The following is an 18,641-nucleotide window of genomic DNA, read 5'->3' on the forward strand; positions in this document are numbered from 1 at the left end:
GCCGCCCTGTTCCCAAGTAAACAAAGCCGAGAAGCTAACAGCTAGCGTTAGCACTGACTTACAGTAATAAGTCACCACCGGGTCCCGTTTCTCATGTTCCTGAGCGGTCCGCAGGTAGTGCTGGATGGCTTTGAGTTGGGCTGGTAAAGCCATGGGGGTCCAAAAACTCTTCCAGCAGACACAAACACAACAGAGACCGTCAGTATTGTTTTTAGCAGAGTGCTGCCCTCTCTTCCGCCTCTGCGTCCAATAGGAGCAACGGCCACCTCGATTACGTAATTGCGTAAAGCGGAAATGATCACGTGACCCTTTCTCGGGTACCAGCGCTTCTTAAACTTTTTACAGGTCCTTCTCAAAATATTAGCATATTGTGATAAAGTTCATTATTTTCCATAATGTAATGATTAAAATTTAACATTCATATATTTTAGATTCATTGCACACTAACTGAAATATTTCAGGTCTTTTATTGTCTTAATACGGATGATTTTGGCATACAGCTCATGAAAACCCAAAATTCCTATCTCACAAAATTAGCATATTTTATCCGACCAATAAAAGAAAAGTGTTTTTAATACAAAAAACGTCAACCTTCAAATAATCATGTACAGTTATGCACTCAATACTTGGTCGGGAATCCTTTGGCAGAAATGACTGCTTCAATGCGGCGTGGCATGGAGGCAATCAGCCTGTGGCACTGCTGAGGTCTTATGGAGGCCCAGGATGCTTCGATAGCGGCCTTTAGCTCATCCAGAGTGTTGGGTCTTGAGTCTCTCAACGTTCTCTTCACAATATCCCACAGATTCTCTATGGGGTTCAGGTCAGGAGAGTTGGCAGGCCAATTGAGCACAGTGATACCATGGTCAGTAAACCATTTACCAGTGGTTTTGGCACTGTGAGCAGGTGCCAGGTCGTGCTGAAAAATGAAATCTTCATCTCCATAAAGCTTTTCAGCAGATGGAAGCATGAAGTGCTCCAACATCTCCTGATAGCTAGCTGCATTGACCCTGCCCTTGATAAAACACAGTGGACCAACACCAGCAGCTGACACGGCACCCCAGACCATCACTGACTGTGGGTACTTGACACTGGACCTCTGGCATTTTGGCATTTCCTTCTCCCCAGTCTTCCTCCAGACTCTGGCACCTTGATTTCCGAATGACATGCAGAATTTGCTTTCATCCGAAAAAAATACTTTGGACCACTGAGCAACAGTCCAGTGCTGCTTCTCTATAGCCCAGGTCAGGCGCTTCTGCCGCTGTTTCTGGTTCAAAAGTGTCTTGACCTGGGGAATGCGGCACCTGTAGCCCATTTCCTGCACACGCCTGTGCACGGTGGCTCTGGATGTTTCTACTCCAGACTCAGTCCACTGCTTCCGCAGGTCCCGCAAGGTCTGGAATCGACCCTTCTCCACAATCTTCCTCAGGGTCCGGTCACCTCTTCTCGTTGTGCAGCGTTTTCTGCTACACTTTTTCCTTCCCACAGACTTCCCACTGAGGTGCCTTGATACAGCACTCTGGGAACAGCCTATTCGTTCAGAAATGTCTTTCTGTGTCTTACCCTCTTGCTTGAGGGTGTCAATAGTGGCCTTCTGGACAGCAGTCAGGTCGGCAGTCTTACCCATGATTGGGGTTTTGAGTAATGAACCAAGCTGGGAGTTTTAAAGGCCTCAGGAATCTTTTGCAGGTGTTTAGAGATAACTTGTTGATTCAGATGATTAGGTTCATAGCTTGTTTAGAGACCCTTTTAATGATATGCTAATTTTGTGAGATAGGAATTTTGGGTTTTCATGAGCTGTATGCCAAAATCATCCGTATTAAGACAATAAAAGACCTGAAATATTTCAGTTAGTGTGCAATGAATCTAAAATATATGAATGTTAAATTTTCATCATGACATTATGGAAAATAATGAACTTTATCACAATATGCTAATATTTTGAGAAGGACCTGTACAGCTATCACCAGGTGATTGTTAAAGTAGCTTTTCACATGCTGATGATTTTTGCCTACAAACGGACTTGGACTTCTTTGTGAGCATCTTGCTATGTTTTAGAAGCAAAGAAGAAAAAAAAGAAAACAGAAATTTAACAGAAATAAGCTATTTACCAATGAAAGTATATCTAAAGGGGCAAGGAGTTTCTGCCCATCTAGTATTTATTAATTTTCTGACTTGTCCGTAGTTTTGATGCATGGACATTCACTCCTTGAAAGCAAACTTTTTGCTTTGCAACTAATTACGCTCAGTTTTAGTGAGTATTGGACTCCGCTAGGCTTGTCTTTTATGTCAGTCAACCATGGGGTCTGAGGGTTTTCAGTTCAGGGGACTTGAACTTTGATCGCTGCTTCTTGAAGTTGTTTGAGTCCGCTAAGCCTGATAGGGCAGCAACCTCCATCAGACACTGGAGCTGGTCACAGAAAAATACATCAGCACCTCCAACTCCGCAGTTATATAACAAGTCAGAAAAGGTAAATCCCACATTTAGGTTAGGAAGGAGTTACTGCCACAACTGGAGAGGTGTGACTAACTCAATAAACTTAGTCTTGATCACATTCGGTGGTAGAATGGAGCAGAGATGAAATACAGATTTGCAAAGCTGTCAATAAAACCTGTGATACCTTCTAATGTGGATGGATGGATGGATGGATGGATGGATGGATGGATGGATGGATGGACATTATTTTACTTGCTGTAAGCACTGTCTCCCCCGTCCTCGCTCTTCTAGAGTTGGAATTCCAGAAAAGGTGTCCCTCAAGGCTGTATTTTAGGACTTAATGATCTACTGATCTATAATAACAATTAGCAGCAGTATGTAACTGACACATCTTCATATCTTCATGTTGATGTCACTGTTTGTTTAATATTGTACAAATGCATACCTATAATATTACATTTAAATTGTTAATGGATCACACATGTTAAATGTTGGAACTTTGTTTACAGGGAAAACATAATTGTGTGGTTGAGCAGGAAACGTCCACCATGAAATGTTTCAAAGACTTTGGTTGCTCACAGGGGTCTCATGACTCAGAAAATGGATGTGTGCCATCAGAATGAGTCAGAAACTCATAACTTTAATGTTCAGAAATCCTCCAGTGCTGCTTTAAACTTTCATAATCCAGTATCAATTTCAGACTCATATGTGTGTGAGTCAGGCAGATTTTCAATCAGCTTCAGAACCTATAAAATGTTTTATACAAAAAAAGTCTGTAGTCTGTACAACCCAATAAATATATTTACCACAAAATGAAGATACACTAAAGAAAACAAATTTAATCAAGCACTGAAAAATTCAGACAAAATTACACTTGAAAGGAAGCAGAAGGGTTTGGAGTTGAGAGGTTGGCTCTCACAATTAAATGACTGCATCTCTCTTTGGAAAATAAGAAAATGTTGATTTAGTTGGTCTGGCTTGTGGTTGGATGAACCTATGACCTGACGTTCTACTTCACAAATCCAATGCTACTGCTTTTAGTAATGTATTTTTGTCCGATGCCAGTTTTCTTTGGTCCAAACAACAGTAGGAAATGTTGTTTTGTATGTGTGCTCCAACTACAGCCTGACTTGGAGATAAAAGCCCAATGAGATTAGGCAGGCAGCTATGATGATTCAGTCTAGTCCAAGCCCTCCTGTGCACTACTATAACTTATTTTTATACTCATTGTCTTTAGCATCTGATCTGATCTTTGTTTCCCTGACAGGATCAGGAAGCTGAATTGATTTGGACCCACAGAGAACTGTAAGAGAAACAGTCAAAGAGAGGTAGCACAGAGGACCGGCAGCTTCTACTTGTACTGTGTAAAATCTCAATCTCCTGATAATGACCAGCACAATTAAAATTCATCCTCAAAAATCCTTTGGATACAATATAAACAGACCAATTAAAGTTGCTTTGTGAACTGCCAAACTAAATTGTTTTAAAAATGTAATATATCATTAAAAACACAAAGCTAATTGGATAACATTTTTTTTATTCATGTCAGGACAAAACAAATATGAAAATTACGTATGCAATATATTTCAGCAATCAGACAAACAGTTTGAGTAAGCATACATTGGTTGTGAAGTGTACCTTATTGATTTTGATGTAGCTACAAGGTTTAAAACATTTTTCAAGGATAAAATCTCAGTAAAAAGACACAGATCTGAGAAGAAAAATGTAAAAAGCATTTACGATTTTTTACACTTAGCCAGTTACAACATCAGTACAAACAAAAGTATAAATAGGAATTAAAGCAGTAGAATACATGCAGTAGTAGAAATCTTGAACACAGTTTTACATGTATTTTGAATTGATATAGTAGATGTGTTTAAACCTTTGATTTGTATTTCATAAAGAATTACTCCCTGATTTTGGGAGTAGTTTTAAGTATGTCTCAAAACCTGTCAGAGTTCTGTGTTGACACTTTACAAATGTTTTGTTTAATCAGTATATTTGCTACCATTTTAATACACTAATCCATAGTGGCTCTTACTGATTAGCCAGTTACTATGCACAATTAGTTAACTGGTAGTAGTTCCTACAACAAACCTAAAGCTGTTCCTAGTTAGCATGCAAATCAGTTGTAGTAGATACTGGCTAGCATGTTAAATCAATTGTAACTGATGGTTAGCATAGTGGTAACCAACCACAATTAGCATTCATATCTGTAGTAGCTACAACCAGTTAGAATACTTGTGTATAGAAGCAACTACTGGTTAGCATACTAGCTACCAACTCTAGAGAGCATTGTATCTGAAGTGAAAAGGGCAGGACTCTCTCCATCTCTAGCTCTTTTTAACTCCTGGGGGACTTCATTGCCAAGTGGGCAATGATTGCACTGCTTGGAGTGGTGTGATTGGGAAGAATGACCTCCCAGTCGTGGTGTTTGCTTGGGATTTTGGAATTAGGCATTTCTTGTCCATAACAAACACTATGTTTGAGAACCATTTAGCATATTGATAAGTGTACTTGATATTAGGCAATTTTGGACCAAAGGTCAATGATGGATTTTGCAGTTGGATCACCAGACCTCTAGTATTATGCCTTGGGCCGAAGACCTTCTACTTACATCTCTGAGTTTCTCATCTTTCTTCTAAGAAGCATTGGGACATAGAATCCAAGATGCTGCTTCTAGTAGCTATGGCCAGAAGGCATTGGTGCCTGTTGAGGCAGCAACCAGAGGACCCATTGGTGAACACCATGAGTGACGGAAGCCCTCGAGCTGAAGGCGAAGTTTACAGGGCATAGTTGGCTCTGGGGACTTCTGAAACAGCGATCAGGTATTGGGTAGTCTGAAGGACTGAAGCATCAGTGGTTTCAGAAACAATAACATTGTAGTAATTCCGAAAATAAAGAAGAATTTATGGTTGGCCTCAAGGAAGTTCTGAAAATCTGTCTGATAGCTCATAAAGGGAAAACACTGACCATCCCAGACAGTGTTTTGTTTGTGGAGGTGCGACTGTGGTCCTCAGACCAAGAAATACCCTTACCCTGACAGGGATAAGGGTATTATCCCTGTTAGTAAGGGATTACTAAGGCAGTTAAAAAGCTCCCCAGTAGCAGTGTGCCAGGAGTTGATTAGTTTCGGCCCAGCGTGCTGAGGGCTCTGGATATTTTGGGGTTGTCATGGTTGACATGCATCTTTAATGGCCAATAGAGGACTGGGAAAACATCTGTAGTTTGGCACACCAGGACCCAAATTATTAAGGGTGTGTTCTAGCTATAACGCCATCACACTTCTGAGCCTCCCTAGGAAAGATTATAATAAAGCTGTGAAATAGAGGCTCTCACCAATTGAAGAGCATCGAATTTGAGAGAAACAATGTGGTTTTCATCCTAAATATGACACTGTGAACCAGATCTTTACCTTCACAGAACTGCTGACGGGGTCATGGGAGTTTTGTTCTCTAGTCCACGTGTATTTTGTGGACCTGGAGGAGGCATGACTCATTGGGAGGAGATACTGGGAAATATCCAGAACATCCTCTGGGAACTTTTTATACATTCTGGTCTGAGATCCACTTGGGATCCCCAGAATGAGCTAGAGAGGGCTATTGGAGAGAAGGATGTTGACCGATAAGTGGTTAGGTGACCATGGAGATCGGCTTTAAAAGGAATTGCTTCTCACCTGTTTGTCGCTCAGACATCATTCCTTCATGTCACAAGCTCTGATCCTTCTTGTGTATCAGCCGAGCATCCACTCTGGTAAGTTTCATTCCTTCTTTCTCTCTGTTTTCCCCGTTGGAATCCAGGTCCATTTGTAACACTGTCTCTTACCCGAGATCCTATTTAGCGCTTTAGGTGTTACTATTTTAAATTGTGTGCTTCCATCTACCCACTGCTAACTTCTGCCGCGGTTGGGGTTTCCCCAGCACACACTAACACCTATCTTAGTATTCATGCGTTCAGTCTTTTCTCTGACAGGATATCTGAGCAATGAACAGGTGAGAAGCACTTCCTTTTAAAGCTGATCTCCATGGTCACCTGACCACTTATCTGACAGATTTTAGGTTTTCCTCATGGACCTATTACCCCTGCGAACCTATCTCAAATAAGCGGAAAGCAACGGATGAATGAATGGAATGAAGGATGGATACTAATCTGTTGAAGCTGTTGCTATAGTTAGCATGCTAATTGGTAGTTGGGAAAAATAGCCATATCAAAAACGAGAGTTTGTGAGTTTGACCCCGGCTTCCCATCTGCCAGGACACTGAACCCATGGGCATGTGACTGATAGTGTGAAAGCACTTTGAATGGTTCTACTTTAAGCAGTTGATAAGACTAAGTGCTAAAAAATGCACTCAATTTAATACACCTCGAAGGTTAGCATAAATTTGAGTTGGTGTCATTGCTCAGGTTTTCCCCCTATTCCCCTGTAAATGTGTGACATAACTTCAATGTATATTTGTACACAGTTTTTGTCTCTACTGCTTCGGCAGGACAAATGTAAAAGCCACTCTTTGATCTAGCCTTTTAATTCAAATATTTAAAGTTTAAAGGTTTACCCATTAATGATTTATAATTCTATTAATGTTTGCTAAACGTGAGCCTGGCCTGATAGAACCGACTGAAACTATTTTAAAAATATGTATGCTAACTGAAAATCCTTGTGTGAGCCTTCTGCCAGTTAATTGAAACCAGAATGCAGGCAAAACAAATTCACAGTAGAGACATTGTATGAAAATCCTTGCACTGCCTAACAAAAGGTCTGTTAGGCCCAGGTCTATGACACAGTAGCTTGAAATCAACTATACAGATTTCATTGCGTAAAGGTAACTTAAAAGGTGCGATCCACTTTTGTCTTGCTATACAATCTTGTACCTGAGATGATAAACAGATTGCGGAAAACGTCACAACAAAAGTTGGATGGATGTATGAGTATAAAAGAACAAAACAGTACAGGAGAGGTAATCATATTCCCATTGAAAGATACTGACTTCAAAAGGAAAATGCGTGAAGTGATCAAAATCAAATGAATGCTAATATATTTGATATTTGGATGTAGAGGACGTTATTAAATTCAATGGTTAAAGAATAAATATCCAGAACATAGACATAGAAAAAAGCTTGAGGGCATCTGCTCTAAACAAGCCCCGAGACGTATCAGAACAATTTAGTTCTTCAGATTCATCAAATTTTGTTCACACCTGTTAAAAATAATAACTACTTATTGTAGAAGTTTTTTTGTTAAGCAAGGAATAAACAAAATATTTTCAATTAGCACTTGTACGTTGTATAAATATTCTCATTAATACTTCTTGAGCTTAAAAATCAACACAACAAAGTTTTCTATTGCTTCTTTTATCTTAATTCCGACTTTGGATTGCTTTGCATTTCATGGAGGTGAACTTAGGTAGTTGGCCTTTCTGGTGCTTTGGATTGGTGGGAGAGCTGAGGCTTGTTGCAAGACCACCAGCCTTTTGTTTTAGCCCGATCAAGCACTAACTGGTATACATGACAGTATGGATATCAATGACAGCTGCCATTTATTTACCTTGGAATAACACAAGTAGTTCAAGAGTAGATGCATTAGGTTGTTGGAAATTGGTGTATTTGGTGAATGGAAGGTCATATAATATGTACAGCTAAATCTCCCAAGCTTTTATTCAGTAAAGTATTAGATGTGAGGTTCATCTCTAACAAATGTTTAGATTTCAGCGGTCCTCATGTTGTTATAAATCCTCAAGTTTGGGCCAAAATGGATTTTTCTTTCCCACTAATCCAAAGAATTGGTAGCGATCTTAGTAGCTCTATGAAGCTGATACTCTCTCACCATCCAGTCCAATCATACAACACTGTTCGACCAAGCCAGTACAGAACCTTCTCACTTCTAAAATATAACAATGGATGGTCACTCTATACTTAAAGGCAACAAACACCAAAACAACAGTTGGTTCTGGCCAGCCCTGACATGACAGCACCTTAGTAGATTTCTGCTGTTCACTGCTGTTGTACTGCAGGTGAGGTCTGGCTCTAGCATTGACTTTCTGCTTCATGAAAATCTTGATGACAAAGAGCCTAACATGAACAGGCTGAAAATATGTCAGATATTTTCACTCACTGTATTTTGTGCATGAACATTTCTGTCATTGATTGTTGAGATAACCAAGTCGCCGGAAGAGTATCTCAAATATCTCAGCAATGCAGAGAAGGATGGTGATCACAGTGAAGGTGTACATAGCACTGAGGAAAATGGTTTTTTCAAAGTGTTCAGGTACCATGCACTTAGTCACATTGAAGGCCTTCTCCAAGGAGCTGGCATCGCACACATACACTGGGTGAACCTGAGGAAAACAGAGAGAAGAATGAGGGGAGAAGCAGTCGGTATAGGATGTTTGTGCAGATATGGTGTATTTAGTTTCTCCACCCATGGGGCTGTGCATTATGACCAAACACCTCTTCTTTGGTTGCATCTGTCCACAGGACTTGCGGTTCATTCAGGTAGAAGATCTGAGTCATGCTGTCATATTCGTCTAACAGATGGGTTCAGTCTTTTTCTAATTATCCTTTGATATTTAACCTGCTAACTGATGGAGCACTTATACATTTAGTCATTTCTCTGAGCATTCCACACTCTAATCTTGGGGTGAATAGATTGGAATTTAACATGTAATGTTACACCCGTACTCGTACTCGTCGTCTTCCGCTTCATCCGGGACCGGGTCGCGGGGGCAGCAGACTCAGCAGAGACGCCCAGACGTCCCTCTCCCCAGACACCTCCTCCAGCTCCTCCGGGGGGAGCCCAAGGCATTCCCAGGCCAACCGAGAGACATAGTCCCTTCAGCGTGTCCTGGGTCATCCCCTGGGCCTCCTCCCGGTGGGACATGCCTGGAACACCTCCCGAGGAAGGCGTCCAGGAGGCATCCGGTATAGATGCCCAAGCCACCTCAACTGCCTCCTCTCGATGTGGAGGAGCAGCGGCTCTACTCCGAGCCCCTCCCGGATGGCCGAGCTCCTCACCCTATCTCTAAGGAAGTGCCTGGCCACCCTACCTCTTCCCTCACTCGTGAACAAGACCCCGAGATACTTAAACTCCTCCACTTGAGGCAGGAACTCCCCTCCAACCTGAAGAGGACAAGCCACCCTTTTCTGGTCGAGAACCATGGCCTCGGACTTGGAGGAGCTGATCTTCATCCCAGCCGCTTCACACTCGGCTGCGAACCGCCACAGCGCATGCTGTAGGTCTTGGCTAGAGGGGGCCAGCAGGACCACGCCATCTGCAAAAAGAAGAGATGAAATCCTCTGGTCCCCAAACCAGACCCCCTCCGGCCCTTGGCTGCGCCTAGAAATCCTGTCCATAAAAGTTATGAACGGGACCGGTGACAAAGGACAGGTTGGACTGCCGGAGTCCAACATGCACCGGGAACAGGTCCGACTTAGTGCCAGCAATGCGAACCAAACTCCTGCTCCGCTCGTACAGGGACCGGATGGCCCCTAGTAAAGGGCCCCCGATTCCATACTCCTGGAGCACCCCCCACAGGGCATCACGAGGGACACAGTTGAATGCTTTCTCCAGGTCCACAAAACACATGTGGACCGGTTGGGCAAACTCCCATGAACCCTCGAGTACCCTGTAGAGGGTATAGAGCTGGTCCAGTGTTCCACGGCCGGGACGAAAACCTCACTGCTCCTCCTGAAGCCGAGGTTCGACTATCGCCCGGACTCTCCTCTCCAATACCCTGGCGTAGGCCTTACCAGGGAGGCTGAGGAGTGTGATCCCCCTGTAGTTGGAACACACCCTCCGGTCCCCCTTCTTATGTAGGGGGACCACCACCCCAGTCTGCCAATCCAAATCTGTGATCAGAGTAAAAGCAAATCATCTGTAATGTCCCGCATGCTTAACAGGTGCCAGATCTAATAGAAAATGGTACTTGTGAATGGATAAAGATATAGAGAAGCATTAAACAGAGGTAAAAGTTGTCAGAAATTGACAGACCTGAAAGCCAAAGAGGTGGCTCTGTAGCCAGAAGGCGATGATTTCTAGAATGATGCGTAGAAGAACAGAAATAATGTAGAAGACGGTGTAAATGGGCCGTTCAAGAATTTCCTCTTGGTCTATATTCTTACAAGCGGCGTAGAGATGGAACCAAGCTCCTGGAACCAGCACAGTTACCAGCTGTAATGCCCAAAAGACCTGCAGAGAGCAGAAATATAAAAAAAATAACTAATAAAAAATAATAAAAAGACAAACACTGGGGTCAAGTGTTAGGGATGAGGGCTGTTTTGCTGTCTGTCCAGCTGTGCCAGCTCCTTGCAAAATTCTTGTTTTATACCCTATCACTGCTATGCCTACATGCAAAACCGGTTCCTTCTGGGTCTCAACCTTGGTACTTCTGTTTTTTTGTCATTGTGGGTATGAAAAAACTACATTATAAAAAAAAAAGACAATTTAGTGCAGAGTTACCAACCCTACTACTGATCTTAAAGTAAGTACTGAGGATAATATGTTTAAATCCACCCAGTATCAAAACTATACATGCATGCCCAAACATGTACAAATACCCCCATTAATATTTGGTAACAAGTGGCTTGTCAATGGACTTGATATTGAATAAACAACAGGTGACCGATAGGAGGATCTGTTAAGGAACTGACTGAAATAGGAGCTTTAAATGCTGGAAAGGTAATGATTGAGTCCAGGATCAGGAGATTCCAATTACACTGAATGTACTGCAGCTGTGTGGACATGAATTGAGGGAAAACCACAAACTGACTGAGAAAACAGACCAGAACTCAGAACTAAGACAGAACCAAATTTAAAGTCCAGGGACCATCACAACAGATCCAACCATGTAGCTGTTGATTTTAGGGGAAGTTGGAGGATGTGAAGGTAGTTCTCATTCTGCCTTATTTATCCACCTTGTGCAGTGAACCACCAGCAGCTAAACCGACCCTCACCATGATGCTGCCATCACCATACTGAAAGTTGGTACAGTGTACTTAAATCAAACGTTAGCCTCACATTGACTCCTCCCATCATACTGCATGTCATTGTGCAGGACAGTTTAGCTAGTCCATGTAGCTAGTCGCAGCTTTCAGACAGGCATGATGGGGGTGGATTTCAGAGCAGGGGTAGCACCCTCTCAGTCCTTGGTGACGTAAAATGGGCTGCGCTGTAGATAGTTACACTGATGATCCAGCAGGGTCCAGTTCATGGGAGGCTTGAGCCTTTGTAGATTCTGGGTTGTTCCTGATCATCTTCACACATTTCTTTTTATCTTGGACTTTCCCATTGATTTGAGCACTGGTCAATCCAATCAGGTTTGTAGAACAAATCTTTTTTATGCTGCAAAGAGAACATGCTACCTGCACCCAACCAGGATCACTAACCAGAAGTTAATAGCCCTTATTAAACCTTCTAATAGTAAAATATTTTGTTGAATGTATGTATATCTTTGAGTCTATGGGTAATTTTAAACCTGTAGGAATGAGAAAAGAAAATCCACAATAAATTAAAACTTCTTGTTTTTAGAAATTATTGCAGCTGTATGTTGTATAATCATTCCACCCTAAAAAAAAAAAACCGTTAAATTAAAACAATATTAATGACAATGATGAGTGAATTGAAACATCTGACCGGTACTGTGTGTTTGAAATTTGTCTTGAGAAAACCAGAACTTTCTCTAGTTCTGACTGTGTAGCTTGGTCCCACCTGAGGTGTTATTGGTCTGAACTGGTTGTAGCAGAACAGGTTGAGCTCTCGGCGATCCGGATCACAGCTGAAATGCAGAGCTTCATTCCCATAGACTGCGAAGCCAAGAACCCCCAGAAAGAACATCCGGACCGAGCCGAAGAACAACGTGTGGAACTGGCCTATCACTGTAGGAGGCCTGAGCTGGAAAATATCAACGCACAGATACATTTACACACATCACTCACAGAGGCAAATATAGCATTAAAGCTAGGTGACACTCTTAATGGACCAGTTTCCATTATAAATGTAGTTTTGAAATCAGCCGGGTAACCTCTGCTGGTTTCAAAAGATATTCCAAGATGACAGAGAAGTCGGCGGACACCCATGTAAATCATATTCCGCCCTTTCAGCTGCTGCCTTTCCACTTTTTGTCAAAGCAGAAGAACCTTTTAACATCAAATAGGCCTTTGTAACCCCTCCTCTCCTTAAAACAGCAAGTGGCTGTCATATATGGTTCTTGGTCCGCAGTTTCTGATGTACTCCATGGTAGTTAACAGGTAAGGAGGGCTGATTTCTCCACAACCTCCAAAAACAGTCTCTCTGATGGAAGCAGGAGTATGAAACTAAAATCTGGCATTCAAGGGAAGGAGTAAGCCAGAGCTGAGGGAGGAGGAAACAACACAGTTCATTCCATGAGCAGGGAGTCAACAGCCAGACAGTCAATGCGACCGCAGTTTATTGTGAGCATGACGTTTAGCAGGCAAGGCAATGTTTTCTTTTACAGCTAGTTTTACTTTTTACACGTCTTCTCTCGGTACAATGCGTCTGCTGATTTTCACTGATCACTTTAAAGCAATAAAGTAGAGAATGTTTGAATGCAGCAGCAGTCTGACTGTATATCAGTATTTTAATGTCCCTGCTTTCCACCATGTGCGTAGCATTTGTTTGAACTGACCTTGTAGGACAAAACAGGATGACTTTTACCGTTTGAATTTGCAGTGTTAGAAACGTGGTTTCGACAGCTTCAACATTGTAGCTGTCGAAAGCTGTCTTTTTGAGATCTTACACATGCCCGTGTGCAACAGAGTGAAAATAATAGTGAAAAAAGGAGCAGAAATTTCAACATTGGTTTGAATTGTTGTCATTCAATTTACAGTGAATGTCACAAGTTGTCATTTATTACTGTGGTGAGTTACAGGCAGACTGGGCTTGCCAAAGAGAGCTTTAAAATCCATCTGAGGTGTGCCAGTTGGTTAGGTCTCCAATTTGCATTTTCACTCACAGCAGCTGCAGCAGCCACAGCAGGGGGCAGACTCAGACAGCAGGCATCCAGCACCTAGGTCAGAGTCTCCCCCTCCTAAATTCAGCCAAAGTGTCCAACTTACTTCCACAGACCTTAATCGAAATGTTGGAAGTCAGATGGTCTCCAGTGGTTTCCTGCCAAACCCCAGTCCATCTGAGGTGTGCCAGTTGGTTAGGTCTCCAAGCTGTTCTTCTAATACAGCATTTCACCTGGCTTCCTCCTCCTCACTAGATAATTAAATATTCCCTTTTAAATATATAAAGCTGCTGACTTTGCTATTATCACTTTTGTCTTCAGTGAACATTGTGTTACTCATTGATACCTGAGTTTATCATAGCGTCATCTATCTTCGGGAACTTTCAACTGGGTTCATGGTTGCTGCATACTTAAAATAATTAAGTAATAGTTGTGAAGAAATCTTGAAATAAAGGCAATTCGATCATTGTATAATTAATGAAAACTCTGGTATTTCTAGTCAATGTGATTATATAGTGAGAATCTCATACAGGCCCATGCCTCAGCTACATACATCCACACACTGTTGGAAAGAAGGAGAAACTGCTTTTGTCTGTCAGATAATCACGGCGGCCCTGAGCTGAAGGCTGAAACAAAAAGCTATTCAGAGGAAACATTTTTCATCTCTTCACCCGCTCTGCTCTGATACAACCACCATCTTCCAGAAAACAACTCAGAACAAAAAGCAAACAGCCTCTTTGCTCTCAGATCCGTCACTCGGTTGCATGATGACGACAGCAAAGGAAGACCGATTTCACTTCACTACAGCTCTCAGGAGGGCCATTTTTCCTGATGCATCCTGTCTCATCTACTCACACATCCTTCGTAGAAGTTCTTGATGTAGTTTAGAGACATGACTTGCTCTCTGATGTCCCCTGTGTGATTCCAGGGTGCCTCCGGGCCCTCATGGCCAGAACACTAGAAACCTGTAGCTGAACCCCCCCACCTCTCTCTCTCTTTCTCTCTCTCTCCTGAAACCCTGTAGCCTTTTATCTCTCCAAGCATCAACAAACCCACACACTGTAAAAAAGACAACAGGGACCAGGGGGCCAACAAAGGGGCTGAGGGTGGGGGGCCTGTGCCGCCTGCATTATAATCCCTACAGATCCGTGTCAGCGAAAAAAAACCTCCTGTGGTACACAATGCAGAGAAAACACCTGGTTAGGTGGAACAACTAATGGATTTATTCTTTTTATCTGTAACATCTGGAGCGTTACTCACTGAAAGCAGCTTCATGTTTTAATAAAGAATCTAAAAACTAACAAACCAGATTTCTCTCCAAAGCTTCCTTCTCTTTATTTCATAGATTTTGTTGAAGTGGACACATAAACCCAACATCATCAGGAACACCCAGTCACAAACACACCCCCTCCCTACTGGACACATTTCCGAGGTCCCAAAGACATACAGACAGAGCAGAACCTGACCAGAATCAGAAAGAAAAAGTTATTCCACACACCAACCGGAATCCTGGCGGCGTGCTGTTCATTCCCACTCTTTGTTTGCAAACACAGATCCAAGTCTCAGCCCAGCTGTTGGGCAGTGCGGGTCAGAGCAGAGGGAGTTAAGTTAGACGGAATTAAGGTGAAGCACTTCCGGGCAGGGCTTTCAAAATAAAACATGCAACAGTTGTATAAACACACCAGAAAGCTGCACACACATCTGTATGCATACACACACATCTATCTATCTATCTATCTATCTATCTATCTATCTATCTATCTATCTATCTATCTATCTATCTATCTATCTATCTATCTATCTATCTATCTATCTATCTATCTATCTATCTATCTATCTATCTATCTATCTATCTATCTATCTATCTATCTATCTATCTATCTATCTATCTATCTATCTATCTATCTATCTATCTATCTATCTATCTATCTATCTATCTATCTATCTATCTATCTATCTATCTATCTATCTATCTATCTATCTATCTATCTATCTATCTATCTATCTATCTATCTATCTATCTATCTATCTATCTATCTATCTATCTATCTATCTATCTATCTATCTATCTATCTATCTATCTATCTATCTATCTATCTATCTATCTATCTATCTATCTATCTATCTATCTATCTATCTATCTATCTATCTATCTATCTATCTAAGTCCTCTGAGGTTACTAAGTGGGTTGCTTTTAAACAATTCCTTGAGTGTCAGAAATTGAGCTTCCTGCTGAACTAAATTGAGTTTCTGAACTGACAGATTGAATTTTTCATAAGTAGAACATTCAGCAAAGATCCAACTCTGCCCACCTCTGACTTTAACCTTCTGTGAGAGAATCAGATCCATTTGGCTGGTTAAAGTCAGATTTTAAGGAAAGTTTGTCTCATTAAAGCAGCAAAACAGAAAGCTCACAGATGGTGTCGTTCATCTCCAAGAAAACCTGGATGAAGGTAAGAAATAAAAGACGTTATTTCTGTTCTTAAACATACAAGTGTTCTCCTACACATGAACATCTGAGTCAGATCAGCTAATGCTTTCCTACTTTCTCCTGCGCAGCATCAAATCTTAAAAAAACATGTTCTTTCTATTCTGCAGATGTTATGAGGCTAAAATGTTTATTCTGAACACTAAACAGATTTTTGGTCATGTTGCAGACCTTTCCTTCAACATGCTTGCAATAAGAAAACCTGTTGTAAATCTGCACATTTAATCCCACAATGAATTATTGTGCACACAGAACCTGCTGGCTTTGTGAAACACACTCACCGACTCTTCATGCAGACTCCCAAAGGTCCATAAAATCACATCTGTTGCCTCTTTGGACAGTTTTATGTCTGAAAGTACCAGATTCATCAAAAACATGTTAGCATCCATATGAAGAGGGAGTCTGCAGCAGATCACAAAAGGGACATTATATATTCAGGAAAACAGAGTTTTCTACTTTTACCTTTGTTTCTGGGATGCTTTAGCTTTTTACATGGTTAATATTTAGTCACACTTTAATATTTATCAGAAAGTCGAATGTGAGAGATGGAAATAAAAAGATCCTGGACCGTGATGTGACAAGAGGTAGTAAACATTAGCCTTTGGCAGACAAAACCTGCTGCTTGTTTTGTTCTAGTTTGACCCTGGTGCAACAATTACGGACAACATGAAAGGTTTAACAGGTTTATTGAAAAATGTGCAGGAAAGAGGTTCCCTTGGTTCTCATTTGGGTTCTGGCTGATCACTGAGAAGAAAAGGTAAGTTTTTAAACTTCTGGTTTGCATAGCAGTGAGCCTCAATATAATGTTTTGATGTTTACCTGCTGAAACAAACCTGATCTGTCCACTGACTGTCTCCTCTAAAGGTCTGCTGTGGGATGTGGCTCCAAGCCTTTAAGTCTGGAAGATTGAAGATGGAGTCTCCATGGATCGCATTATTTAGCCAGCGCATCCCACAGACACTTACTGGTGGTCATATGCCTAAATCTCTTGCCAAAAATGATCTTTACACAGGCAGCAATCAAAACCCTCTTATACAGGTCCTTCTCAAAATATTAGCATATTGTGATAAAGTTCATTATTTTCCATAATGTCATGATGAAAATTTAACATTCATATATTTTAGATTCATTGCACACTAACTGAAATATTTCAGGTCTTTTATTGTCTTAATACGGATGATTTTGGCATACAGCTCATGAAAACCCAAAATTCCTATCTCACAAAATTAGCATATCATTAAAAGGGTCTCTAAACGAGTTATGAACCTAATCATCTGAATCTGAGGTCTTATGGAGGCCCAGGATGCTTCGATAGCGGCCTTTAGCTCATCCAGAGTGTTGGGTCTTGAGTCTCTCAACGTTCTCTTCACAATATCCCACAGATTCTCTATGGGGTTCAGGTCAGGAGAGTTAGCAGGCCAATTGAGCACAGTGATACCATGGTCAGTAAACCATTTACCAGTGGTTTTGGCACTGTGAGCAGGTACCAGGTCGTGCTGAAAAATGAAATCTTCATCTCCATAAAGCTTTTCAGCAGATGGAAGCATGAAGTGCTCCAACATCTCCTGATAGCTAGCTGCATTGACCCTGCCCTTGATAAAACACAGTGGACCAACACCAGCAGCTGACACGGCACCCCAGACCATCACTGACTGTGGGTACTTGACACTGGACTTCTGGCATTTTGGCATTTCCTTCTCCCCAGTCTTCCTCCAGACTCTGGCACCTTGATTTCCGAATGACATGCAGAATTTGCTTTCATCCGAAAAAAGTACTTTGGACCACTGAGCAACAGTCCAGTGCTGCTTCTCTGTAGCCCAGGTCTGGGGAATGCGGCACCTGTAGCCCATTTCCTGCACACGCCTGTGCACGGTGGCTCTGGATGTTTCTACTCCAGACTCAGTCCACTGCTTCCGCAGATCCCCCAAGGTCTGGAATCGGCCCTTCTCCACAATCTTCCTCAGGGTCCGGTCACCTCTTCTCGTTGTGCAGCATTTTCTGCCACACTTTTTCCTTCCCACAGACTTCCCACTGAGGTGCCTTGATACAGCACTCTGGGAACAGCCTATTCGTTCAGAAATGTCTTTCTGTGTCTTACCCTCTTGCTTGAGGGTGTCAATAGTGGCCTTCTGGACAGCAGTCAGGTCGGCAGTCTTACCCATGATTGGGGTTTTGAGTGATAACCAGGCTGGGAGTTTTAAAGGCCTCAGGAATCTTTTGCAGGTGTTTAGAGTTAACTCATTGATTCAGATGATTAGGTTCATAGCTCGTTTAGAGACCCTTTTAATGATATGCTAATTTTGTGAGATAGGAATTTTGGGTTTTCATGAGCTGTATGTCAAAATCATCCGTATTAAGACAATAAAAGACCTGAAATATTTCAGTTAGTGTGCAATGAATCTAAAATATATGAATGTTAAATTTTCATCATTACATTATGGAAAATAATGAACTTTATCACAATATGCTAATATTTTGAGAAGGACCTGTAATTGCTGACCAACCCCTTGGGGACCCCACATTTTAATGTTTTTAAATTTACCATGTCTTTATTTTGTTAGGATTTTACACATTGTTTTCTTTTCTTCATTTGAATGTTGACAGTAATAACTTTCTTTATAGAAATGGGCTGTGCAGTCCTCTCAAGGCTGCAGTTATACTGTTTCTTGTGCACCGTTCTTCTACAATACTTCTTTCTTCCACTCAACTTTCCAATAGGAGACAGGCTTGCATACAGCAGTGTTAACAGTCAACGTCT

At 41.7% G+C, this 18,641-nt stretch overlaps 2 protein-coding genes across 2 annotated transcripts in view; both read right to left on the reverse strand.

The window, feature by feature from the left end:
* Nucleotides 1-258, reverse strand: part of vta1 (vesicle (multivesicular body) trafficking 1) — a 43,618-nt gene extending 43,360 nt beyond the window's left edge. The window contains exon 1 of the mRNA XM_047388715.1: nt 63-258. Within this exon, the coding sequence (XP_047244671.1) occupies nt 63-153 (91 nt within the window). The 5' untranslated portion in view covers nt 154-258. The remainder of the gene's footprint in view (nt 1-62) is intronic.
* Nucleotides 259-3,954: 3,696 nt separating this feature from the next.
* On the reverse strand, nt 3,955-14,369 carry gje1a (gap junction protein epsilon 1a). Its single transcript, XM_047388437.1, has 4 exons — nt 14,251-14,369; nt 12,135-12,317; nt 10,419-10,616; nt 3,955-8,766 (listed from the first exon to the last, which is right to left on the reverse strand). Exons 1-4 carry the CDS (start codon nt 14,287-14,289, stop codon nt 8,569-8,571), a joined length of 618 nt encoding a protein of 205 aa, XP_047244393.1. The 5' UTR covers nt 14,290-14,369; the 3' UTR covers nt 3,955-8,568.
* Nucleotides 14,370-18,641: the final 4,272 nt, after the last annotated feature.

Source organism: Girardinichthys multiradiatus, chromosome 15 (assembly GCF_021462225.1).
Source record: "Girardinichthys multiradiatus isolate DD_20200921_A chromosome 15, DD_fGirMul_XY1, whole genome shotgun sequence".
In the NCBI taxonomy this organism is placed as follows: Eukaryota; Metazoa; Chordata; class Actinopteri; order Cyprinodontiformes; family Goodeidae; genus Girardinichthys; species Girardinichthys multiradiatus.

What these genes read in the sequence shown, in the direction of transcription:
- gje1a (XM_047388437.1), bottom strand. Translation starts at nt 14,289, where the DNA reads ATGTCTCTAAACTACATCAAGAACTTCTACGAAGGATGT. An exon ending in AGAACTTCTACGAAGGATGT is followed by an intron (nt 12,318 to 14,250) that starts GTGAGTAGATGA and finishes GATATTTTCCAG; the next exon opens with CTCAGGCCTCCTACAGTGAT. An exon ending in TCAGACCAATAACACCTCAG is followed by an intron (nt 10,617 to 12,134) that starts GTGGGACCAAGC and finishes TGCTCTCTGCAG; the next exon opens with GTCTTTTGGGCATTACAGCT.